The sequence below is a fragment of the Notolepis coatsorum genome (genome assembly GCF_963971535.1).
Source record: "Notolepis coatsorum genome assembly, chromosome: 17".
NCBI classification, from domain to species: Eukaryota; Metazoa; Chordata; class Actinopteri; order Aulopiformes; family Paralepididae; genus Notolepis; species Notolepis coatsorum.
In genome coordinates this window covers 46,780,502-46,807,484 of record NC_140181.1, presented here as the reverse complement: position 1 = coordinate 46,807,484, position 26,983 = coordinate 46,780,502, and the positions used below count along the sequence as shown (strand labels likewise).

The 26,983-nt window shown below is 42.6% G+C and overlaps 2 protein-coding genes across 6 annotated transcripts in view; both read left to right on the top strand.

Moving 5' to 3' along the window:
* bcas2 (BCAS2 pre-mRNA processing factor) overlaps nucleotides 1-12,016 on the top strand; it is a 33,796-nt gene extending 21,780 nt beyond the window's left edge. The window contains exons 4-7 of the mRNA XM_084332986.1: nucleotides 9,341-9,502; nucleotides 10,359-10,409; nucleotides 10,491-10,571; nucleotides 10,959-12,016. Coding sequence (XP_084189112.1) covers nucleotides 9,341-9,502; nucleotides 10,359-10,409; nucleotides 10,491-10,571; nucleotides 10,959-11,085 — 421 coding nt within the window. The 3' untranslated portion in view covers nucleotides 11,086-12,016. The remainder of the gene's footprint in view (nucleotides 1-9,340; nucleotides 9,503-10,358; nucleotides 10,410-10,490; nucleotides 10,572-10,958) is intronic.
* Nucleotides 12,017-12,975: 959 nt separating this feature from the next.
* The window catches only part of trim33 (tripartite motif containing 33), a 141,031-nt gene continuing 127,023 nt past the window's right edge, over nucleotides 12,976-26,983 (top strand). For 4 of the 5 annotated variants that reach the window (XM_084332757.1, XM_084332756.1, XM_084332754.1 and 1 more), the window contains exon 1: nucleotides 12,982-13,627. In XM_084332757.1, coding sequence (XP_084188883.1) covers nucleotides 12,991-13,627 — 637 coding nt within the window. In that variant the 5' untranslated portion in view covers nucleotides 12,982-12,990. Of the gene's footprint in view, nucleotides 13,628-26,983 lie in introns of all 5 variants that reach the window. The other variant, XM_084332758.1, reaches the window with a different exon arrangement.

The following is a 26,983-nucleotide window of genomic DNA, read 5'->3' as shown; positions in this document are numbered from 1 at the left end:
TGTTTGGACATTATAGCTAACATGTAGCCTAGCCTAGTTGGTCTGATATATATATATATAAAAAATGACGGGCCAGATATTATTGCTGGCGGGCCAATTTCAGCCCGCGGGCCGTCTATTGCAGATGGTGTACAGTTTCTTAGTGGTTCTATTTTACCCTGCCTTACATTATATCACAGTCGTTTCTTAGATTCATATCAGTAAGCCTAGGCTAAATATTGAGCAGAGGCTGGCTAAAGATGTTGTTCAGCCTCAACCTTAACACATTCCCTGCCAGTGCTGCCACGCTTATATCCATCAATGTTTGATCACTGCCACCAGTCTAAGCCTATGGAGATGTTTACCTTCTTTGCAGGGCTATAACTTTTTTAATTGTATTGCTAAATTGACATTACTATGGCCCATTCAACATCCATTATCTATCGTTCAGGATGTAGGAACGTTTAACTTTTTCATTCATAGGTTCATACGAAAATACCATCTAGAATATAAATGTTTTTATCGTTTTCTGCAGTAATTCCTAGAACGTGAGATATAGGCATAAACGCATATATAGATTATCAAATGCCGTTTGTTGGCGATACACGCTATATAAAAATGTTCAACTGTACATGATCCTAAACGTTATGACTGATCATGCACGGGTGAACGGGGGGGGGGGGTCGTTTATAATTCCGTGATCGTCGGTAAATGCTTTATGTAGTATGGGTGATATATTGATCGGAGCAGTTTGCATGGATAATAATAAACAAACGCGCTGAAAATGACGTCAGTGTCCTCTTACCGTTGGCCGGTGAGACTGGAGCAAAAAGATCCCACTTATTTGACGGTGATTGAGTCGATCCATTTCCGGTTTGTATAATAATAATAACAGCCCAAATCATATAGATTATTGAGTTATGGCAGCGATCCATATACACGGTCTGTGTCTTCTTGAGTCCCGCGACAATATGCGAGTGCCGGGCGCATTTCCAAGACGCACCGGGATCACAAGAGATCCACTTCCGGTTTGGCAACTCGCCGATCATCCACCAGGTGGCAGTATTGAAGCGTTGCAGAGTTGTGCATGCTCCCACTGCATCATACCAGGCTCCGTGAGGGAATTATGAATAACATGGCGAAAAAATTAAATATGATCTCAATAACGTTGTACGCCGTGGATTGGCAGAATTCGCATGAACTTGAAACACGTTGTACGACGTTTATGGCGCAGGATGTGTTAAGGACAGAAAAAAGGTGTCCGTTTCCCTCCCAGTCGGTCCATCGATCAGCCTGTTTCCAGTCCACCAAGATGACCAGAATTTTTTTTTTTTACATTTGATTGCTGTTTTTACCTGTTATAACAAAGGAAAACCTCAAACTCTTATGAAGAGGAGACAAAACACTGGCGTCTGTAGACCTACTTTGAAATAAAACCCTGAACTATGCAGGTATATTTGAGTCCTTCCCTTATTTGTGGAAAATTTATCAAATAAAAAGTAGTCTACTTTGAAAAAAGACTGGCATCTGTAGACCTACTTTGAGATAAAACACAGAAGAGGAGAAAAACACTGGCATATGTAGACCTACTTTGAAATAAAACCCTGAACTAAGCAGGTATATTTGAGTCCTTCCCTTATTTGTGGAAAATTTATCAAATAAAAAGTAGTCTACTTTGAAAAAAGACTGGCATCTGTAGGCCTACTTTGAGATAAAACACAGAAGAGGAGAAAAACACTGGCATATGTAGACCTACTTTGAAATAAAACCCTGAACTAAGCAGGTATATTTGAGTCCTTCCCTTATTTGTGGAAAATGTATCAAATAAAAAGTTCAAGTTTCTTTATTAGTTGTCATACAAATATACAGAATACTTTTATATGAAATGCTTTTTTTCTGTTTTGCTCGAGAGTGTGCTAGATACAAATAGATAAGTAGAAAGTCAAAAGTACATAAACAAGTGTAGACAAAAGTGTTCAATATACATATATACAGTACAATACAGAGTCGAATTTTTTTCTAACTGAGTTACAATACAATATACAGTACAATGCAGAAATGGGATAAGGTACATCTTAGGGTAAGGTGCAATGAGGTATGAGTTGTAGTGCCTTTGCATTTCGAACCTATGCTCACTAGAAACTAGGGCTGTCTTAAATACTTAGAAGCTTCGTTCGATGGGCATGGGATTAGAATATGAAAATAAAATTTGAATATATACAAAAAAGAATAATACATTTTTCAATCTATATACCGGTATATATATTTTTTTTGCAAAATCAACTCTGCCTCTCTTTCTTAATTACAACAAGCAATGCTGTTTGTTATTTAAGATGAGGTCGGACTCGGCACTGACAGATTTGTGTTCATTGTGCTGCTTTTATAAAGCCTCAAATGACTGCTTACAATATTTCATGAAAGCAAGTGTTTCGTTTGTCTATGATTTAAAAGGGTTTAAACTTTACAGCACTGACAAAGTTGAACAAAGTGCCACAACATAAAAAATGTAAAATACATTTTATTTATTTATTATTTGTTATATGTGTTTACATGCAGCATACAGAAACAGGTGGGGAGTATAGCAGCAGCAGCAGCAGTGGGCGGTGCGCTGCGTGTCTGTGCTCAGACAGCGAGTGAGAACTCCGCTCAGAATTGGATCATGATTTTCGGTTTTCACATGACCATTTGATTGGTCGCCACACGGCGGGCAGACCTCATAGTGGGAGGCGCCAAACGTATAAACTGAGCGCAAATGGCGGGTGGCGCTCTCTAGTTTCGCCCCCTGCCTGTAAACCCACACTACAGAACACCACAACCTGTAAACCCACACTACAGAACACCATGACCTGTAAACCCACACTACAGAACACCATGGCATGTAAACCCACACTACAGAACACCATGACCTGTAAACCCACACTACAGAACACCATGACCTGTAAACCCACACTACAGAACACCACAACCTGTAAACCCACACTACAGAACACCATGACCTGTAAACCCACACTACAGAACACCATGGCCTGTAAACCCACACTACAGAACACCATGACCTGTAAACCCACACTACAGAACACCATGACCTGTAAACCCACACTACAGAACACCATGACCTGTAAACCCACTACAGAACACCATGACCTGTAAACCCACTACAGAACACCATGACCTGTAAACCCACACTACAGAACACCATGGCCTGTAAACCCACACTACAGAACACCACAACCTGTAAACCCACACTACAGAACACCATGACCTGTAAACCCACACTACAGAACACCATGACCTGTAAACCCACACTACAGAACACCATGACCTGTAAACCCACACTACAGAACACCATGACCTGTAAACCCACACTACAGAACACCACAACCTGTAAAGCCACTACAGAACACCATGACCTGTAAACACACTACAGAACACCATGACCTGTAAACCCACTGCAGAACACCATGACCTGTAAACTAGAGCTGCCGCGGTTACCGCATTACCGCGGTATCGCTGTTACATCACGCCCACTGCAGAGTTAAGCTGAATACCGCATCACCGCTGTTTTTTAGAATAATAATAAGAAGAAGAAAGGGTCGGGGGGGGGGGGGGGAAACCGCCGGGCACTACCACCCCTGCCCGTGACACCGAGTGAATGGCGCACGACCAGAGGGGAGACTTCGAATCCCCCCCGCCTCTTCCCGTGAGGGAGAGTGGAGTTGGGAACCGCGGCGGCGCGCGAGGGGCTGGAGTAGGGCTGGGCGATATAACGATAACGATAAATATCGCGATATATTTTAATAATCGATATCGAATATCGAAATTTAAAAAAAATCGATTTTTTTTTTTTTTTTTTTTTTTACCTGCAACAGGGCAGTTTTAAAACCAGAGACAGTGGACAGACTTGTCTTTCTTGCCTGCAACTTAAAGTAATGGCTTTGCTTGTCCAAATGACAATACTGACCAAATTCAGATTTCTTTTTCCTCTTGTCCATTTATTTTGTTTGCTTTCTAATTTAAAATACATTTTGAAACCGTCTGTACACAGTAGGCTATGTGTGCTAGCAGAACTAGACTCCAGTCACGAGTCACAGTGCACATGTGCGGTGGTTTGTCCACCAAAAAAGCGCCAAAAGATCGAAAATAAACTAGCAGAGCCAGAACTGTTCAACTCCTCTGGAGCCACAGCCAGCAGAGAAGCCGGTTTACTTTAGCTTTTAAACCAGCTGCAGCCTGAGAACTGGAGTGTGAGGGGATGTAACACTAAAGATGGCGGCAATGACAAAGAATTGCTGCAAAATAAACATACATCTGTTGTTAAAAAAAAAAAAAAAAAAATGTTTATTTATTTATTTTTTTTTATTTTTTTTATACTTATAACAATTCGATAATTATCGATATCGAGAAATAAAATAAAATTATCATATCGTTATCGCGATATGATTTTTTTCCATATCGCCCAGCCCTAGGCTGGAGCCACACCGCGCTCAGGTTTTACAGTTCTCGTTAAGTCGGGCTCGCCCGGTCTTCCCCGGCCGCGGCTCACCCATCCTTTCGGGGGGGATCCGGACACCGGTTGGGACAGAGCCCTGGGGACTACAGGTATTCACTCTTGGTCGACGGGAAGGGGAGAGAGGCGCGCGCCTCAGCTCCTCAACAGACCCGTCCACCGTCTACCTCGAGTCAGCCTCACGTTGTACCTCACTGCAAGAAGTGTCAATAAACAGTGTTCACTGTTCAGTAGCCTATGTTGTCTGTGTTTCACTTTCAATAACGAATGCGTGCTTGCCGAATCCCAAACAATATTCATGCTGCAAAGTCATCCTCTAAAGATAGACATTTAGACTAGAGGCAGGCTATATGCTATAAAGAATAGACTACAAAAAAAAAATTATTTTCGTTTTTTTGCGGTTACCGTGGCGGTTTCAATAGCTTCGCAAATTTGTGCGGTAAGGAAAAAATCAATACCGTGGCAGCCCAACTGTAAAGCCACTGCAGAACACCATGACCTGTAAACCCACACTACAGAACACCATGACCTGTAAACCCACACTACAGAACACCACAACCTGTAAACCCACACTACAGAACACCATGACCTGTAAACCCACACTACAGAACACCATGGCCTGTAAACCCACACTACAGAACACCATGGCCTGTAAACCCACACTACAGAACACCACAACCTGTAAACTAGGGAAGCCCCGATCGATCGGCCAGAATGGGTGGTCATTCTGTATGTTGAGGGACAGGGGCGTGTGTTGTGTGTGATGGCACTAATCAAATGCCTAGAGGCAGGGGGCGAAATTTAAGCCCGCCACCCGCCAGGGGCGCTCAGTTTTTACCTTTGGCGCTTGCCACTGAGAGGGCTGCCCGCCGTGTGGCGTGTAGACGTGTAGTTCATAACGATACTCTTATTTTGAAAATCTGTGCGGGTCTCATTTCCGCCCCAAGGGCAGCTAGAGTCATAATATCGATGGCTCCGACAGTTAGCAACATTCGGTTCGTATGATACTCTTATTTTGACATTTTGAAAAAAAAACGTGGCAACGAGTCATATCCGCCCAGCCCTGCAGCGGGATACTATTGGCTTCTGCTCGTATCAACACAGAGGCAGTCTGCTCTAGTCTAGAAGAGCGGACCTCCATGAGCTACCGTTACTGTTTAAACAATGACCCAGTCAACTATTCACTTTTAGTTTAATACATGATGAGGCATTGTCTAACGGTATCTAGCTGGCTAGCTACTGATAGCTGCTGATAAACAAATGCTCCAGCAATAGTCGACTCGAGTGCATAATACCTCCGTTCCCTCGTTAGCTAGCTCACGTTAGCTAGCTCACGTTAGCTCTATATGTCCCAGTAAACTAAATTGTCTTAACGTTATCTAGCGGGCTAGCAGTAGCTACAGATAGCTCCTGATATCAATGTCTTATAACATTGATTTAATGCGTATTCTAGCTGAGGGCTTGATGAATGTGATTTGACCAAAGAACCGGAACATTATACACCAATAGGGTCCAGCTGCAGCGCCGGAGAATCCTTGCATGCTGAATGTAGAGTAGGGTCTAGCTGCATCGCCGGAGAATCCTTGCTGGAGCTGGAGGCCGCTCTGGGTCTCATGAAGAGCGCTATATAAATCCAAGTCATTATTATTATTATTATTACTCAAGTATACACACAGTGGAGCTGTTTGCAGATAGCGAGCATTTTGACTTATTGCGTGGTGGCGATGTCTCGCAGATAATACAACTACAAGTATGATTATATAATATATATTTTATTTAAAAAACATTTTTTTATATAAAATATATATATATTTTTTTTTAATCAAAAAAGATTTGGCAGGTAAGAAATATGCTTGGCGGGTAGATTCTTCCCATCTACCCGCCACTGGCCGGTGAGTCAAAGTTAATTTCGCTCCCTGGCTGCAGCTCTTGTGTCTGAGAGAGAAGTCAGCGAGTGAGATCTCCGCTATGAATTGAATCATATTTTTCGATCGGTTTTCACAATTGGCGAAAATAAAGCATTATCGGAATTCACCGATCTCATATTTATACTGAATATCGGCCGATACCGATCGCTGGCCGATCGATCGGGGCATCCCTAGTTTACAGGTTGTGGTGTTCTGTAGTGTGGGTTTACAGACCATGGTGTTCTGTAGTGTGTGTGGGTTTACAGGCCATGGTGTTTTGTAGTGTGGGTTTATAGGTTGTGGTGTTCTGTAGTGTGGGTTTACAGGTCATGGTGTTCTGTAGTGGGTTTACAGGTCATGGTGTTCTCTAGTGTGGGTTTACAGGTCATGGTGTTCTGTAGTGTGGGTTTACAGGCCATGGTGTTCTGTAGTGTGGGTTTAAAGGTTGTGGTGTTCTGTAGTGTGGGTTTAAAGGTTGTGGTGTTCCGTAGTGTGGATTTAAAGGTTGTGGTGTTCCGTAGTGTGGGTTTACAGGTTGTGGTGTTCTGTATCTTGGGTTAAAGGTTGTAGTGTTTCGTAGCTTAGGTTTTCAGGTTGTGGTGTTCTGTAGTGTGGGTTTACAGGTCATGGTGTTCTGTAGTGTGGGTTTACATGTTGTGGTGTTCTGTAGTGTGGGTTTACAGGTTGTGGTGTTCTGTAGTAGGGCTGGGCGATATGGCCAAAAACGTTATCGCGATAAAATTATAAAATTATTTTCATTTAACTCTATATCGATAATTATCGTCGATATAATTTCTGTCAAGTTTAATTAACTTCTTATGCCCGGCGCCGATGGACGGGCTATTAATAGACTCACTTGTTTTGCTGCTGTGAATGTCTGGTGGGTAGTGTGGGTTTACAGGCCATGGTGTTCTGTAGTGTGGGTTTAAAGGTTGTGGTGTTCTGTAGTGTGGGTTTAAAGGTTGTGGTGTTCTGTAGTGTGGGTTTAAAGGTTGTGGTGTTCCGTAGTGTGGATTTAAAGGTTGTGGTGTTCCGTAGTGTGGGTTTACAGGTCGTGGTGTTCTGTATCTTGGGTTAAAGGTCGTAGTGTTTCGTAGCTTAGGTTTTCAGGTTGTGGTGTTCTGTAGTGTGGGTTTACAGGTCATGGTGTTCTGTAGTGTGGGTTTACAGGTTGTGGTGTTCTGTAGTGTGGGTTTACAGGTTGTGGTGTTCTGTAGTGTGGGTTTACAGGTTGTGGTGTTCTGTAGTAGGGCTGGGCGATATGGCCAAAAACGTTATCGCGATAAAATTATAAAATTATTTTCATATAACTTTACTCGATATCGATAATTATCGTCGATATAATTTCTGTCAAGTTTAATTAACTTCTTATGCTCTGCGCCGATGGACGGGCTATTAATAGACTCACTTGTTTTGCTGCTGCGAATGTCTGGTGGGTAGTGTGGGTTTACAGGCCATGGTGTTCTGTAGTGTGGGTTTACAGGCCATGGTGTTTGGTAGTGTGGGTTTACAGGTCATGGTGTTCTGTAGTGTGGGTTTACAGGTCGTGGTGTTCTGTAGTGTGGGTTTACAGGTTGTGGTGTTCTGTAGTGTGGGTTTACAGGCCATGGTGTTTTGTAGTGTGGGTTTACAGGTCATGGTGTTCTGTAGTGTGGGTTTACAGGTCGTGGTGTTCTGTAGTGTGGGTTTACAGGTCATGGTGTTCTGTAGTGGGTTTACAGGCCATGGTGTTCTGTAGTGTGGGTTTACAGGCCATGGTGTTTTGTAGTGTGGGTTTACAGGTCATGGTGTTCTGTAGTGTGGGTTTACAGGTCGTGGTGTTCTGTAGTGTGGGTTTACAGGTCATGGTGTTCTGTAGTGTGGGTTTACAGGCCATGGTGTTCTGTAGTGTGGGTTTAAAGGTTGTGGTGTTCTGTAGTGTGGGTTTAAAGGTTGTGGTGTTCTGTAGTGTGGGTTTACAGGTCATGGTGTTCTGTAGTGTGGGTTTACAGGTTGTGGTGTTCTGTAGTGTGGGTTTACAGGTTGTGGTGTTCTGTAGTAGGGCTGGGCGATATGGCCAAAAACGTTATCGCGATAAAATTATTTTCATATAACTATATCGATAATTATCGTCTATAATTTCTGTCAAGTTTAATTAACTTCTTATGCTCTGCGCCGATGGACGGGCTATTAATAGACTCACTTGTTTTGCTGCTGCGAATGTCTCGCGTTGATGTCGTCATCAGTCCGCACACGTTTTTCTACGCACCAATGCATAGATTATTATATTCCACCAGGGGGCAACCTACCGCCACTGGATCATACATTATAAGAATGGAACTAACAGTTAGCCAGAGCAAGCGGTGTATCCCATGACAATGTACTAACTATCACCCTAAAATACTCCGTTCCGCCCCAATACATTGCAACGACGCCCACCGCATACCCCACACTACTCTAACCGTGGCCTCAGAATTCACGCCACACACCCACTCCGCACGTAAACCATAAAATAGCGGCGTGCAAGCTAATGATCCTAGCCAGCCTTGTTTACTACCCAGAGGTGCACCGCGGGTCTCCTTCGCTGTCGCCATCTCCTTCACTGATTGGTTGTTAGTGCGTGTGCTCATATCCAAGCTTGGAAAATCGATATATCAAAACTTTGCGACCACGTTTCATGTTTATTTCGAGGAAATAATTTATCGCGATAGTTATCGTTTTATCGCCCAGCCCTATTCTGTAGTGTGGGTTTACAGGTTGTGGTGTTCTGTAGTGTGGGTTTACAGGTCGTGGTGCACTGTAGCATGGGTGTAGCATCTCGCTGAGTACCTTCGGTGGCCCCTTTCCCCTCTATGCCTAGCAACATAACCTTTTATAAGGACCTTTTACAATATCAAACTGTATGTTTTGTAATAAATTGTAGACTAAATGTATTCCCCCCTTTTATTCATCTGTCGTTTCTGTGCAGATACGAGCTCCCAGCGCCGTCGTCGGGACAGAAGAACGACATCACGGCATGGCAGGAGTGTGTGAATAACTCCATGGCCCAGCTGGAGCACCAGGCTGTGCGTATCGAGAACCTGGAGCTCATGTCGCAGTACGGCACCAACGCATGGAAGGTTTACAACGAGTAAGTCACAGCAACACTGTTTTTTTTTTTTTTTTAATCTTTTTCCCCCTCCTTTTTCCTCCGATTTTCTCCCATCCCAATGTTAGTCGTTATGCCAATTCCCAATCCCCTTCCTGGTCGCTGCGCACTTACCCCCCACAGTCGGTCTGGGAGAGTGGAGGCTATCACGTGCTTCCTCCGACACACGTCTAGCCAATCAACCGCTTCTTTTCACCTGGCAGCGCGGACTCTCACTGAGAGCGTGTAACGTGTGGAAGGATCACACTACCGCCCTTAGATCCTATCCGCGCTTAGCAGGCGCCCCGACCGAACTGTAGGAGTCGCTGTTTACAACTACCCGGACCCACCCCGCCAGCTTCTCCCACCCTCTAATACTGCCAATTGTATTAGTGTGAACGGCCAGCCAAGCTGGTGACAACCCCGGAGCTGTGAGCTGGATTCGAACAGGCGAATCCAGCGTCTCCGGGGTTGGTGACGAACGCAATCTCCGCTACGCCACCTGACCGCCACAGCAACACTGTTCTAATAAGAACTCTGGTATTTAAATCAAATCACAAATCATTTGACTGACTAGTTGACATAGAGTATCGGCCAATACAGAGTACCGATCCGATCCATTACTTTTAATGAGCAGTATAAACTTGGACCGTCATTTTGGGGTCATTGGACAAAGATTATTGAACAATTATTATTTCTGGCACGTTACAAATGTTCCTGTGATTTAGATTGAATACAGTATGCCTATTTTGCCATGGAAGCTTATCAGATTCTCTTCAGTTCTTCTTGAACCGACTTGATGACACCTCACCGCCCCGTATGCAACTCTTAACAAGTCGTCTTATCTTCCCCCACACAGCAACTTGGCTTTCATGATTGAGATGGCTCAAAAAGAACTGCAGAAATTCCGGTGAGTAACGCCCCTTTTTCTACACACCATTTGTGGCTCAATGTGATATCTAATTTCCTCTTTTTTTTTCTTCTTATGCAGGAAGAAAATCCAAGATTTAAACTGGCAACGTAAGAACGACCAGTTGGCAGGAGGGGCCAAACTCCGAGAACTGGAGTCAAAGTACGTTCTCCCGAGAAAATGTTTTTACAATCCATATTTACATTGATGTATCCTGTTTACTGTGTCCTATAACACTGCATCATAATTACTTTTGTTCACAGAATGCAATAAACATACAGGAATTTGTCTTGGTGTGGAGATCGTTTACAGTGTGGAATACATTGCTTATTCTCACACTTGTAGCAAAGACTAAACGGGACCTCCCACGGTGCAAAAGAAATTGACACATACAATTAGACCGACTACAGCCATAAACTATCATTCAACAAATCTATCATTACCGGTGCACGTTTGGTCCTAGTAGCAGCACTTGTACACGGTATGATTGCGGCTGTGAGGTGGCGGTCTTCACTAAATGACATCTCTCTTTCATCCGTCTCTCAACAGCTGGGTATCTCTGGTCAGTAAGAACTACGAGATAGAGCGTGCCATTGTGCAGCTGGAGAACGAGGTGTCTCAGCTGAGACAACAGCAGGGGGACGAGAACAAGGAGAACATCCGACAGGACTTTTAATCTGGAATAACAAACCACAGATGGGACCTTTTTTTAAATCTGGAATAACAAACCACACAGAGCCCTGAGTTTGCTCTCTCTCTACAACAATGATTTTGTTCACAGGCAGCCAGAAGAATGGAATGATTGGACACATGTTTACTCTCATTCCAAATTAACCTGCCGCCATAGAAACACCTACTAGGGTAACAGACCCCTCATCCTTCAAAGTGATCTCTATTCACAGAGGGGTTAATTGGACGAAATGGGACATCTTTTTTGTGTGTGGCCGTTTTGGGGGAAGATAATCCAGTCGTAGCCCAGAGTTGCAGGTTGTCACTTATGAGAAACAACCCAAGAAGGTGTGTGTGTGTCTGTCTGTGTGTGGCCGGCTGCATGCCTCCAACTCATCCTTAAAACGGAGACATTCTGAAGAGGTTACATAGATACTGTGATCTGAAGGTACAGCAGCCCACTAGACGGACTGTCATCCTGTTGCTGCCATTGACCTTATTCACATGGTGGCCATATTGCTCTTATGTCACACGCTCTGGTTGGGATTCCTTTCATGACATGAGCAAAAGGGCCACCATGTGAATATGGTCAATACACTGGACATTAAAACAAACAAAAAAAACAGACATAGAATGTGGCATTTATGAATGTCTTTATTTTCTTTTTCTTACTTGTTTGTATGTCCAGTAAGTCTGTACAGCTGTAGTGGAATTGTGAACTGAATCTGCAGTTTACCAAATTCTTGTGAGTGTTTTTGTTCTCTTCCAAATGACTAGTGTTGTTCAAACATGTTCAGATTTGAATACAAGGAATTTCCACAAAGACTCTATTGACTTTTATTTCTACCAGTTTGATGTAACCCACCCACCCCCCAATGCATATAGTTTGTTTGTTTATTTTTACACTATTGTAATAAAATGACAACAATGTCTTGAAATCCGTCATCTGGTTTGATTTTTTATATATATATATAACCATATACGATATGACTGCAGGACCTTCTCTGTCTGCCCTTACTGTGTTTGAAGCTTGTGGTAATCATTAAACCACTGCCTGTTGCCAGGCTTGTCTATTAGCAATCTGTGAGAGTTGGTGAGGAAGCTGATAGGAGCGAGGATGACCTTAATTGTGACCCTGCAGACTAAAAAGAAGAAGCCAATGGTGTTGGTTTGCGTGGTGTGATATATGCAGAAGTGGAAGGAGTTACTGAAATGTGTTACACAAGTAGGAATGCTGTTAGTGTGAAATGAGTCCTGTAAAAGAAGCAGGAATGAAAGAAATTACATTGGATCAATAATATTTTGTACACGTTCCAAAATTTACACACTAAATGTATGAGGTAGGCTACTCCTTTTGACATGGTTTTTACAATTAATTTGATGGCTCGTTATATGTTAAAGATTTGGGGTTAGTCCCTTTTTAACCATATCAACAAAAATAGTATTGGGTAAAGTACAAACTATATATATATATATATTTAATAATTTATTGTAATTGACAGATCTCATTGTACTCCCTACTCCTATAACCAACATTTGTATTCACTTAAGTAAAGGATTCCCAATAAGTTGCATTACATAAATCTACTTTAATTACATTAACCAAACTAGCTAAATGTAGCTAATTTGTTACTTTCCACCTCTGTATAATGGTCCATGACACAAATTTGAGTGGTTCACTATGTTGCATAAATAAAGCTTTGATTTTATAACTAATAATGGCAATCATTTATTTTGATATGGATTCATAGGTACATCCAAGATTACAAATATTTCAGGCTCCGAAAGGTCAAACGTAAACGTAAAAAAAAAAAAAAAAAAAAAAAACGTATTCGACGTCATGGCGTACGTTGCACGTTTTCTTTATCGAAAAAGTCACGCACTACGTGAAGCGGTTCAAAGAGGAAGGAAGATGGCGGATAACAAAGGCGAGGAAGATATGGAAACCTCTGCCAATTCGGATACCGTACCCCCAGTTCAGGATAACGGGGATCCCGAAACGAAAGAGGAGACTGCGGTAATTGTCATAGAGCCGAATGCGAAGGACTGCGAAGACGCGGAGGCCCTGGAGAATGTCCCCGAGGCACCGACACCCACCAGCGGAGGAGGGGAGGCTAGTAGCGACAGCAGTGGCAGCGCGGCGGGCGAAGCCAACGGCAACGCGAGCAGCGCCGACAGTCCGGCGGAGAACAGCGGCGGCAACGCGGAGCCCGCGACAACAAACGAATCCCCGGCTTCTGGCAGCGGCGGCGATGCTTCTGGCAGCGGCGGCGATGCTTCTGGCAGCGGCGGCGATGCTTCTGGAAGCGGGCTGACGACCGAAATGTCTCCCCCTCCCACCGTCCCGGCGGCAGCGGCCACCCCGGCCGCCGCTCACCTCAATTTATTGGATACGTGCGCGGTGTGTAAACAAAGTCTCCAGAACCGCGAATGTGAACCCAAACTCTTGCCCTGCCTGCACTCGTTCTGCCTGAAGTGCATCCCGCAGCCGGAGAGGCAGATCAGCGTGCAGATGCCCGGTCCGCACGGACAGCCCGACACGCACATCGGTGAGTTCATGCAACGTGAAGTTGTATAAATTGCACCACAACACGAGCCCTCGGAACTTCGCTAACTGAACATGTTAACCTCGCATTAGCAGTCGGCCAGGCCCAGGGAATCATATTGCAGACTGTTAACATCACGACCGAGGTATCAGTGTTGTCCTGTACGTCAGTTCAGTGGCAGGTTACCAGCTTGTTGCGTTGTGTGTTGGTCTGTTTATGAGCTCAAGTGGACGTATTATTATGCATCTTTTCAACCATTTTATACGACTTAATCTAGTTTTTTGTGTGTGCAAAGAAACTAGCCCTAAATCCAATTTGAATTATTTATTTCTCAGCAGCTCTTTCTTCCCTTGTATTGAAACACGCCATTTTAGCGGGTGTAGAACACTCCCCAATTTTTGTTTATGAATTATTTCCTTCCTTGCTTTAGCTACTTTTACACACTGGGCACTGTACATTAGGTGTTCCTGGAGCAAGGCACTTATTATCTTATCTCTCAATCCTAATCCTGAACTGCCCCAGTTACAAGCAGCACAAGGCTGTGGTTTGTACTGGGCAGGTCTCTGGTGTGAATGTTTTATTTATTCAACCTAATCTCTCCATGCATCACCCCCCCCCAGGCTGTAGCTGTTAATGAGAATATGGCTTCTAGTCAGCTTGTCAAGATAAATACACGGAAGCACACTCTAGGTTCCCCTAATGTGAAGATTAGGCCTAAATAAAAACTTACCGCTCGGGCAGGGTGATGTGGTTATGAAATCTTTATGTGGTCTGCTACCTACCTTACTACTTACTCCTCGCTTGCACTAGATGCACTGCAAGGTTTGTGTATCATACGTCCACATTGGATAGTTTGATTAGCCTAGCATGGCTGACTAGAGGCATGGTCTGCGTCGTGTTTTCTTAAATATGTCAAATCGGGGATCCGATTTCTTTACCCCTCTAGTCGTGGGACCCATGCTCATTGAAACACATTACAGATATTGATATTGTTGTCATGTAGGGGACGCACCAGAAGAAGGCGACCCATAGTTAAAGAAATCTGGTTATACCTCTGGCCTGTATCCCTTAGATTCTTGTTCTGAGATAAGAATGATGCTAGGGCTGAACATCAAATGTATAATGATATTGCAATATTAAAGACTGCAATGTGGGCATTTACATTATTATTTTTTAAACGTGTAATAAATGAGAGCAATGTTTCACACATAGAGGGGGTTTGTTTCGCGTCCATCCTTGTTCCTCTTAGCTTTGGTTCTAGTGCAGGTTGCAGCAATACAGCTGTTTGGTTTTGGATCTACTCCATTATGAGGACCACTGCTACACACTGGGCCTGGATAGGCTACTCATTATGAGGACTACTGCTACAGTGCTACACACAAGGCCTGGATAGGCTACTCATTATGAGGACTAGTGCTACACACTGGGCCTGGATAGGCTACTCATTATGAGGACTACTGCTACAGTGCTACACACAAGGCCTGGATAGGCTACTCATTATGAGGACTACTGTACTGCTACACACAAGGCCTGGATAGGCTACTCATTATGAGGACTACTGTACTGCTACACACAAGGCCTGGATAGGCTACTCATTATGAGGACTACTGTACTGCTACACACAAGGCCTGGATAGGCTACTCATTATGAGGACTACTGTACTGCTACACACAAGGCCTGGATAGGCTACTCATTATGAGGACTACTGTACTGCTACACACAAGGCCTGGATATGGATAGGCTACTCATTATGAGCATAGGGCCTGCATAGGCTACTCATTATGAGGACTACTGTTACACAAGGCCTGGATAGGCTACTCATTATGAGGACTACTGTACTGCTACACACAAGGCCTGGATAGGCTACTCATTATGAGGACTACTGTACTGCTACACACAAGGCCTGGATATGGATAGGCTACTCATTATGAGGACTGCTGCTAGCCTGCTACACAGTACACAAGGCCTGGATAGGCTACTCATGAGCACAAGGCCTGGTTAGGCTACTGCATTATGAGGACAACTGCTACACACAGGGCCTATGCTTTTTCCTCTTAAGGACCAGATAGATGGTGCATACAAGTTCAAGTTCAAGTTCTTTAATAGTTGTCATACAGAAGTACAGAATACTTTCATACAAAATGCTTCTTACTGTTACGCTCCAGAGACTGTGCTAGACAAGATAGTATCAAATAACATAATAACATAATATAGCATGAATTTAGAAGAAGAAAAATGAGGTCACAGTGTTCGGTATAGACATATGTACAATGTTCTGAGTTACCATATAATATACAATACACAATACTATGCAGTGTACTAATGTACAGTACTATCTAGTGCAAAGCAGAAATGGGATGAGTACAATATATATTATACATATTATGTACCCGCCACCACCCAACCATAGGACCAGATGCATGCATACATCATACATTATACCTAACGTATGCACCCAACCAAAGGACCAGATGCACGCATTTACATAATATTATATTATACCAACCATAGGACCAGATGCATGCATACATACCGGTAGTATACATATTATACTCAACCAAAGGACCACATGTATACTATGTTATAATGTAGTGGGGAAAAGTTTGGCTTTCCATGTTCCACTCAGGGGTGATGTAGTGTGCAGTAACTAATTGTACTTGTAGGGCTGTCAACGAATATTCTATATTGAAATTAATAATCGATTTGTTAAATAAAAAAATTATTATATTAGATTGTGAAAAAAACAGCCCCCGGTGGGCGGTTGTTAGTGGTTAACAATTAACATACCGTTGCATTCGTTCGGTACACAGACGTACTGAACGGTTCGGTACGGATAAGTGTCTCTTTTACACCCCTATGACCGCCCACCGGAGGCAGTTTTTTTCACAATCTAATATAATAATAATTATTATACATTTTTTTATTTATTTATTTTTTTATACAAGTACTTACCGAACCGTAGTTTTGTGTACCGTTACACCCCTATTGCCTACACAATTGGTATAGCCTATTGTAATAGGGATTTCATATTTTCATCCCTCTGCCTTCATATTGATTTTATAGGTAGGGATGCACATTTGACCTTCTCTGGCTTGTTGTTCCATGTCAAATGTAAAAAATAATTCTGTTCATACTTTTTAAGTATATTGAATAGAGTTGTTCCGATACCGATACCAGTATCGGAAATGCCTCCGATACTGCCTAAAATGCTGGTATCGGTATCGGCGAGTACCCTCTAATTCTGCGCTCCAATACCATATGATGTCATTTATCAACAACACGTGCAGTCTGCTGAGTGAGCATTATAAAACAAACATGTTTTTAATCGACCGTGAATTAAAGTGTCAATGCTGTTTGTCATTTTAACAGCAGATATACTTTCTTAAATGCCATCGTCCCGAGAGAGGTGACGGGGAGCTCTGATGGGTTCGCTTGCTGGTGTTATTAGTAGGGGTGCACCGATATATCGGTCGGGTATCGGTATTGGCCGATAAGTGCCTTGTTGACTGCTATCGGCCGATAAGCTCAAATGTGCCGATAGCAGTCGCCGATAAATAACCATCAATTTTTGTAGCGTCAAAAGGCAAAAAAAAAAAAATCACTCGCGACCTACCTGCACAACGCCCGCCGTCCCCCACACACACACACAAGCTACTGCATCAAAGTTACTTTATGATTAACAAGGCATTCGTTTTGTGGCATTAACGTTATATAGTTAGTGTTACACGGACAATAACATCAGCATATTATTATTACCCATAGCAGCAAGGCATTACTCCGAGTCCGTTCATTAGCTACCGGGAGATGCAAGACTAACGTTACTGGTGAAAATGTGATTTGTGTTGGAATACTCCTTTGCCAACTTTGCTTGCAGGTCTGCAGCCATTATTGCTGGATTATGAATAGCCCCAACTTTAGCCAAGGTAACGTTATGGCTAAACCTTTAACAATAGTTAACGCTAGCTTTCGGTTCAATGCTATTAATAACACAACTCCCCGTCAACACCCTCTCTCGGGAAGATGGCATTTAAGAAAGTATCTGCTGTTAAAATGACACAAACATTCGTTTTGTGGCATTAACGTTATATAGTTAGTGTTACACGTTCAATAACATCAGCATATTATTTACCGGAAGATAGCAGTAAACAAGGCATTACTCAGTTAGTCCGTTCATAGCTGAGTTCCATTCCGTTGCTCATTCCGTACCAAACTACCCATTCTGCAATCTGTTAATAAAGTTTTCAACCAGACAAATGTATAGAAAGGCTTTGTTTTATTATAACATTTGTTGCAGTAAAATCATTATGTCTCATTTGGTCATGCTGTGGAGCGCTGGTCGGCGGGCCGGGCAGCTAAGGTATTAGCTACGTTAAGTTTGTTGTGCTCTCGAGTGAGTCGCAAACAGAACAATGGCGGCATGCCCGAAAGTAGAAAATGAATAAACGCTTGCCGATTGGTGGTAAGGACAGCAGGAGGTGGGTGCTAGCGGTGTGGCGTAATTGGCCGAATCGACTGTCAATCAAAATGGTTCCATTGCATTGGTTGAAAGCTCTGGTTGAGAGAATAGTATCCCGCTGCAGGCCGCCAGAATGGTTCCATTGCATTGGTTGAAAGCTCTGGTTGAGAAAATAGTATCCCTCTGCAGGCCGCCAGACGATACTGGGAGAGAGATAGTGATACCATAAACATATTTCTTGATGTTTCCTTTTTTTAAGTAAGTAAAGAGGCCTACAAATACAAACATACACATACAAATATACAGTAGTTTCATTAAAAAAAAATTAAAAATTAAAAAAAAATTACAAAAAATTACAAATACTTATATACAAATATCGGTATCGGCCGATAGTGTTAGTTGAACAATCGGTATCGGTGGCCAATTTTCATATCGGTGCATCCCTAGTTATTAGCATTAGCTGAACAGCTAACGGAAAAGCTAGTTTTAGCTTTAACGTTACCTTGGCTAAAGTTGGGGCTATTCATAATCCAGCAATAATGGCTGCAGACCTGCAAGCAAAGTACAGCAGTTGGCACAGGAGTATTCCAAGGTAAATAACTTTTTCACCAGTAATGTTATATTGTCTTGTTTCCATCTAACGTTAGCTCATGCTAACCTAGCTCACGCTAACGTGGTCACTGATCCACCTCTCGCACACAATTAATGACATGTTGCGGACAGCCATATCCGTGACAATGTTTAGCTTTTAGTGCCAAATGATAAGAGTCTGAGGCGGAGTCTCAAAAGAGAATGTTGAATATTTATTGTGCAAAAATCACAACAGAGCCTCTACTAACTAAAGTTACCGGAGCCTTCTGGAGTGCAACAACATATAACGTCCGTGCGGAATCAATGTCCCAACAACCATTCCGTGGGTGAACTCATTGAGATAGTTGTCAATTAATGATACTAATACTAATCTATACAATCACCTGTTGTTGAATAAATACCATTACTTTATAGTTATTACTAAAAAAAACACTATATAAAACAGTAGCTGTATTAAAAAAAATATATATATATATATAATTTATATTTTTTTATTTTTTTAAATGTATGCACTGGTATCGGATCAGTATCGGTATCGGCCGATACCCAAAGCGTAGGTATCGGAATCGGATTGGGAAGGAAAAAATGGTATCGGAACATCTCTAATATTGAATGACTAAGGCTATTTATCGAAGAGAGTTATCAGCTTACCCTTCTGTGGTAATTTATCTACTCCCACACTTTCTTGTTCAAATGTATATTTGTGAGGTCATCAATATTTTTTTAAACGTATTCATAGTATATCAGTCAGTTACTTGGTAAGTGAAGCCTGTATTTTTTAATACAAGTAGACTGGTCCTCACTGGGAAGCTTCTTGACAGGACCATAATATTACCAGTAGGTAGGCCATCATCACTGGGACATTCAGAGAGATATGGTGTAATGCCCTACTGTCTCACTCAAGTTTTTCCTCTAATTATTTTGTAGAAGTAGTGGCAGGGTTCTTGTTGGTGTTTGTTCCATGTCCATCCCTAGTTTTTGTTTGCAGGTGAAACTGTTCATATGGTTATGATTAAACCCCTACTTGTAAGTAGGGGTGGGACGATACATCGATCCAGATCGATACATCGATGTAATTATCAACAATCGAATCGGATCGATGCGATGTAATAAGATCGATTCATATCGATACTCTTATTTTGAAAATCCTGTGGCGAGTCTCATATCCGCCCAAGAACAACAGCAGTAGCTCCGTGTGTGTAGATGTTACAGCATAGCATTCTCCCTTTCTGTGTGTGTGTGTGTGTGTGTGCGCGCGTCTTTGGAAAGACCAGATGAGGTCAGAGGAGTTTGATGTTTAAATGTTATTTAAACATAAACAATATAATACATAATAAATGTAGGCCTATACATGATCATGCAACATCAACAAATTGTTGTAGGAACGGTTTGGGAGAGGGAGGTTGTGAGTTTTGAGTTCCAAAAAATGTAGCTTAAAGTTTAAAGCTCAATATATAAAAACGTGGCACTTTACAGTGAACAGGAGGTCTATTTGTATTAAAAACAATAGATTGATTTTCCTTTAAATGTCTGGAAGAGCTCAAAAATACAAATGTCAAATGATATTTTCATTACCTTTTTTTTGTTGATCTAAATGTTACTGATTGTGTTAAATGGGCATATGATATCATCTCATATCGATCGCAGGCACCTGAATCTAATCGTATCGTATTGTATCGTGAGAGACTTTGTGATATCGGCAAATATCGTATCGTTGTCCAAAGAATCAATATCGTATCGTATCATGATGAAACTGGTGATTCCCACCCCTACTTGTAAGGCCTGGGCCTATGCTTGCACCTTTTGAGGAACATTTAGCTGGATTATAAAGTTATGTTAATTTGAAATGTTATCTAGATGTGGTGTTTTTACTGTGGTGGTCCAGCACTGCTGAATGAATGTAGCGTAAACACAGCTTACGTAGCAGGGAGCCTAAATATAAGCGGCTGAAAGGTTAAACTACATGAAGAGAAAATGTAGATTCTAAAGACGAGACTTTAAAAATTATGTTGCAAGTTATATTGCAAATATCTGCTTAAATAATGGTATTGTCATATATTGTTCATATCGTTTTACCCTAAATTAGGCTACACACATCTAGAGGCTAGGTCTGCTTTTTAAGGGTAAGGGTAACACAAATGCCAAGCTTAAAGGGGAAACACGTTCTAAAAAATTTATATTATTCTTATTATCCTGGAGAGTCAAGTCAATATGAACACAACAATTAGCCCTGCTCTCAAAACTAGAATCCAGTATGAGGCTAGACTTTAACCGGTGATGTCATTAGGTGATATTTTGTAGAGCAACTCTATTTTTGACAGTGTTGGAAGCTTACTTTGTCAACTTGTAGAATGTTTAACTGGCCGTTCGTTTACACCCAAATGGAATGTCCATATTTATCGCCACCGGGCAAAGCCGTCTGTGTATCTATTCACAGATAATCTTGATTATTTTTCGAATCGGTCAACAATAAGTATTTTATTTTAATTACTTTCCATCATTGTCCATTGAAATAGATATTTTGTATAAAGTTACACATTTTGAACACAATGGCAATACTACAGGTTCACTACTCAGAGCCTCAGATAATCGTCTCTCTGGCCCCTGTTTACAACATGGAAGTACCGTAGTGAATCTATTGTTGCTATATACCTATGCACTCAAAACATTTATTAATGAATTTCCATCATTGTCCATTGAAATAAGCCTGCCCCTCATCTCATGAACTGTCAATGAATTCAGAACAGTACAACTTTCATTGGTCTAGGTTAGGGATGCCCCGGTATCGGCCGATAATCAGTATAAATATGCTATCGGTGATCGGTGATAATGCTTTATTTTCGCAGATCGTCAAAACCGATCTCACTCGCTGTCGCTGAGTTCTGTCTCAGACACCGGGTGGTGCGGCATCTGCTCATCCCTCCAGCCCCTCCCGCACACATGTAAACACGGGTCTAGTGAGACGGGACACGGGAGGACGGCGTCTCCCTGAGCTAACGTTAGCTTAGCTACCGTTACAAAATGACCCAGTCAACTATTCACTTTTAGTTTAATACATGATGAGGCATTGTCTAACCGAACGGTATCTAGCCGACCAGCTACCGATAGCTCCTGACATCAACAAATGCTCCAGCAAGTCTATTAGAGACGTGTATGATACCTGTTAGCGCAAGTTAGTTCACTGTTCAAAACGAAATGTCCCATTGAACTAAATAATTCACTGAGGCGTTGTATTAACGTTATATATCCGGCTAGCAGTAGCTACAGATAGCTCCTGATATCAATGTCTTATAACACTGATTCGATGCGTATTCGAGCTGAGGGCTTGCTGAGCACAGTTAAGTAACGTTATACCAATAGGGTCCAGGTGCAGCGCCGGAGAATCCTGGCCGTAGCTCGAGGCTACTCGAGTATAGGTCCAGCTGCAGCTCCGGAGAATCCTGGCCGTAGCTGGAGGCTACTAGAGTACACGCAGACAGTGGAGCTTGTTGCGTGGTGGCGATGTCTCGCAGATAATACAAGTACAAGTCTAATTATATAATATATATATTTTATATTTTATAAAATTTAATTTCTTTTAATCAAAAACGATCGGTATCGGATCGGTATCGGCCGATATGGCTCACGACGATCGGTGATCGGTATCGGTGGCAAAAAACGTGATCGGGTCATCCCTAGCCTAGGTCAGTGGTTCTCAACCTTTTTACACCAAGTACCACCTGAGAACGTAGCTGGCTCTCCAAGTACCACCATATGGCCGACGTTAAAATACAGTCTATTCAGCTATGCACAGTTCACACAGGAGGCAAATGTATTCCTAATACCATTATTTATTAACTTTTGTCAGACACAGCCACAATGTACAAAGGGGGGTAGCACTAGAACTAGCAAACTCTTCCACACAACTCTTACAATGCAAGGGGCATTGAGAACATAATAACTAACATTCTCACATAGCAAGTGAGAAAATTAAGAACTGTATTTCAGCAAATGTACTTAACTCTCTCTCTCTCACACTCTCTCTCACACACACACACACACACACACACACACACACACACACACACACACACACACACACACACACACAAAATTAACTTTTTGACTCACCGGCCAGTGTTGGGTAGATGGGAAAAATCTACCCGTCAAGCATATTTCTTACCAGCCAAAAAAAATCAGTAAATTTCAAGTAGATAGGGTATTATGTTGAAGAATACACTTAAATAAGAGGCCAGAGTAAAATTTTGAGCAAATTATTTTAATATATTCATTGATTGATTAATCAATACATGTAAATTCAATCTTAAGCTTAAAAATTGTAACCTACTGTTAAACATCATCAGACTCCTCACTCTACCCTCTTTGCAGGATATAACGGAACATAATTAGGGATGCCGCAATCACGTTTTTTGCCACCGATCACCGATCGTCTATGAGCCATATCGGCCGATACCGATAGTTTTTGGTTTAAAGAAAAAAAAAATATATATATATATATAATTTTTATAAAATATATATATTATATAATCATACTTGTAGTTGTATTATCTGCGAGACATCGCCACCACGCAACAAGTCAAAATGCTCGCTATCTGCAAACAGCTCCACTGTCCGTGTGTATACTCGAGTAGCCTCCAGCTCCAGCAAGGATTCTCCGGCGCTCCAGCTGGACCCTATACTCTGCTTTGGTCAAATCACATTCAGCATGCCCTCATGCGATGGAAGCCAGGGGCTCGAATACGCATCGAATCAATGATATAAGACATTGATATCAGGAGCTATCTGTAGCTACTGCTAGCCGGCTAGATAACGTTAAGACAACGCCTCAGTGAACTATTTAGTTTACTGGGACATTTCGTAGTGAGCTAACGTGAGCTACCTAGCCAATGGAGGTATCATGCACTACTAGACTATTGCTGGAGCATTTGTTGATATCAGGAGCTAACAGTAGCTAGCCGGCTAGATAACGTTAGACAATGCCTCATGTATTAAACTAAAAGTGAATCGTTGACTGGGTCATTTTGTAACGTTAGCTCACGGAGGTCCCACTAGACTAGAGCAGTCAGCAGACTGCCCGATGCAATAGGAGCCTCTGTGTTTACACGGGTTTGGGAGGGGCAGGAGGAGGAGGAGGGGCAGTGCGCTGCAGGTCTGTGTGCTTGAGACAGAAGTCAGCGAGTGAGAACTCCGCTAAGAATTGGATCATGTTTTTCGATCGGTTTTCACATGACTATTTGGTTGCCCGCAGGCTCTAATTTCGTGCCCTGCACAGTCACACACACACACACCACCACACACACAGCATGTTGTTGTCCATTGACAACTCGCATAAGCAGGGCCGGACTGGGGAAATGATTCAGGCTGGGAAATATAGTGTGAAATATAGCCCCAGTCAGGCCCAGGGTTTCCGTTAGAATTTTTTTTTGCAGGTCTGAGTGTCCGGTAGATTTCAATCTACCGGACAAATGGGATAAATTCCGGTCAGAGTTTATTGAGCTTAAAAACAATTGATAGGCCTATATAAAGAATGACATCATCAAGGCATTTATAATATTTTAACTTAAAACTATGCTACTTTTGCGTATATACAGTCATTAATATATTCCAAATAAAATAAGTCCCTCGAGACTGCGTGCTGCTGCCGACTTGAGGTGTCGGTGGGCAGTCTGCCCGACCTTAATAAACAGCAGTCTGTTATAATCAAATTTTTATGAGCTAACGAATTCCGTTATATTGGACATTTGTATTAATTATATCAAGCGAAGAACTGAGAAATTTGGCAGAGAGACGGCAACATTATCGTGGGTTTGCGCCGTGATGTATATCTCCACCTCCCAACGACTTGGTGCTGCTCATAATGTCCGGTGAAAATAATTCCCTCTAAGCACAATTTGATTATTTGAATTGTATTAAAATAGGCTAAAATTAAATAGCCTATGCGATGAACGAAACAATCATTACATTTGTCGTTGCTTCACCAAGCAGCCGGTCAATGACATCCTGTGTCAGCGAGCTGGCAGCTGATATATTTACGTGAAGCATGGAGCAGGAGCAGACAGAGCAGAGCAGCGGTGTCAGCAGCGCCCCCACCCAACAGCTGAATTGCCAATGGCTGAATTGGAGTACTGCACCCTGCCAAGCCATGCTTCACGTAAATATATCAGCTGCCAGCTCGCTGACACAGGATGTCATTGACCGGCTGCTAGCCAGCAGGCTGAATGCTCCGCGACGCTGAACTGCCTGGGCCGGTCTGTCTGTCGAAGACTGAGGGAACCGCGTCCGGCTTCAGCTGATTAGTGGTCTTCTGGACAAACCTTCCACCCCCAACAACATAATCCGAGGCAATGAAGTGGTCGCTGCAGATCCTCATTCCCTGTCCAACAGGCTGGTCGCGCCGCCTGAGTGCAGCCAGCCTGAGCCAACGTGCCAACAACACTGTTTTTTTCACTGGTAGTTTGTGGAAATTAACCAACTTTCCTCTCTTTCACATGGTAAAATTAGTTTGAACAGCCAGGAGCAATACAAACAGAACCACCGCGGTCCCGTTGTTTTGTAGGCAACATTTTATTTACTGACTGACCCATTCACTATAGGCAGCTAACCAGCAGTGTATACACCAAACCAGCCCCATGACGTCAGCCATGACGTCAGCAACAAAATGGCGGCGCCCATGTTGAAAACAGGGATATTATATTTGATTTTTCAGACAAATAAGATGGATTTCACATTTGATTATAGAACCCTGTCTTACACAAGGTACACAACAAACAAACTAGGATCACATTGTTCACTGCTTCATCTCCACTTTAAGGCGATGCAGACCAGAGAAAGACGTTTGTCTTGTTTACATCAGGGTCCATATTAGCCCCTTTCGTGACTGTGCTGCACCGAGTGAATCCACAGTCACTTGCTCCTCAATGGGAAACCAACCTAGATTTACAATGAAGGACTGGTTCTGGCCAAACCGTTCGTTATACAAGTATCACAGAGACATTACAAAGGTGCTCACAGTTGCACGAGGGGTTCGCACAGAGATACGGGATGGTTTGAAAGCTCGGCGTTGCTAATAAATATTTTTAATATTTTTTTATAAACTGCTCAAAGCGGCATTATTTCCGCCGTTGGGTGATCACAGCGCCTGCGCACCATCCCGTATCTCTGGATTCACTCGGTGCAGCGCCGAGGCTCACCATACGAGAAATATTCAGTTTCAATCTGTTTGCGCATTTAGTATACAGTCACAGTGTTCGACTTACATGATGATTTGCTCCATTTTGATGTAAACGCCGAAGAATAATCCTCACAATGTTATCCAATATCCAGTCTGAATTTTTCAAGGGCTTTCGAAAAAGCCGCCTCCCCCAAGATGTCGTATACGTCATGCCGACGAACCGTGGCCCGTGGGCACTGGATCAAACCATTAAAGTGGGGGGTCACACAATCTTTGGAAACTTAAAAACTTGCTATTAAGTGTCATTGCGTATTATTAATTTGATTGAAATTACTTAGTTATGGTTAGATTTATATATGGGGGGGGCGGGTATATCATATTTTTCATATGATCAAAAAGTGGGGGAGCAAAACCAGACGTTTGCCCCCCCATGTTCAATAGTCATAGAGCAAATGCTTCGCGTGCTCTATTGCGCAGGCGTCTATGCACGTCATTCCTCGCCATGCGTAATCTGCCAATGACGTCGTCTTACAGCGTCTTTGAGATCAATATTTCAAATTTCTGTCTTGGTATTCACATTTCACCCACGGAGTCTTGACTGGTGCTGTAGATCTCCGCTCAACTCTCCAACGCTTCAATACCGCCACCTGGTGGCCGATTGGCGAGTTGCCAAAACCGGAAGTGGCCGGAAGTGCTTAGTCCGTCTGCTATTCCGTCCGACTCTATCCAGATACTGTGCATATCGATCCTTTTCCATAACTCAATAAACAACATGATTGGACGTATATTAGTATTATACAAACCGGAACTGGATCACCTAGATCAACATCCCATAATAGCGATCTTTTTGCTCCAGTATCATCCCCCATCGCTACGAGGAAGCTGCCGTGAGTTTCAGCGTTTTTGATTATTATTAACCATACAAACTGCTCTGATCTATATATCACCCATACTACATGAATCATTTAACGTCTGTCATTGCATTATAAACGACCCCCCCCCCCCCCCCCCCCCCCCTCCGGTCACCAGCAGATGACCAGTCATGACGTTTAGGATCATGTACATATGAAATTTTTAATATAACGTTGATCGGTATCAAACTGCATTTGATCATCTAATATATGCATTTATGGCTATATCT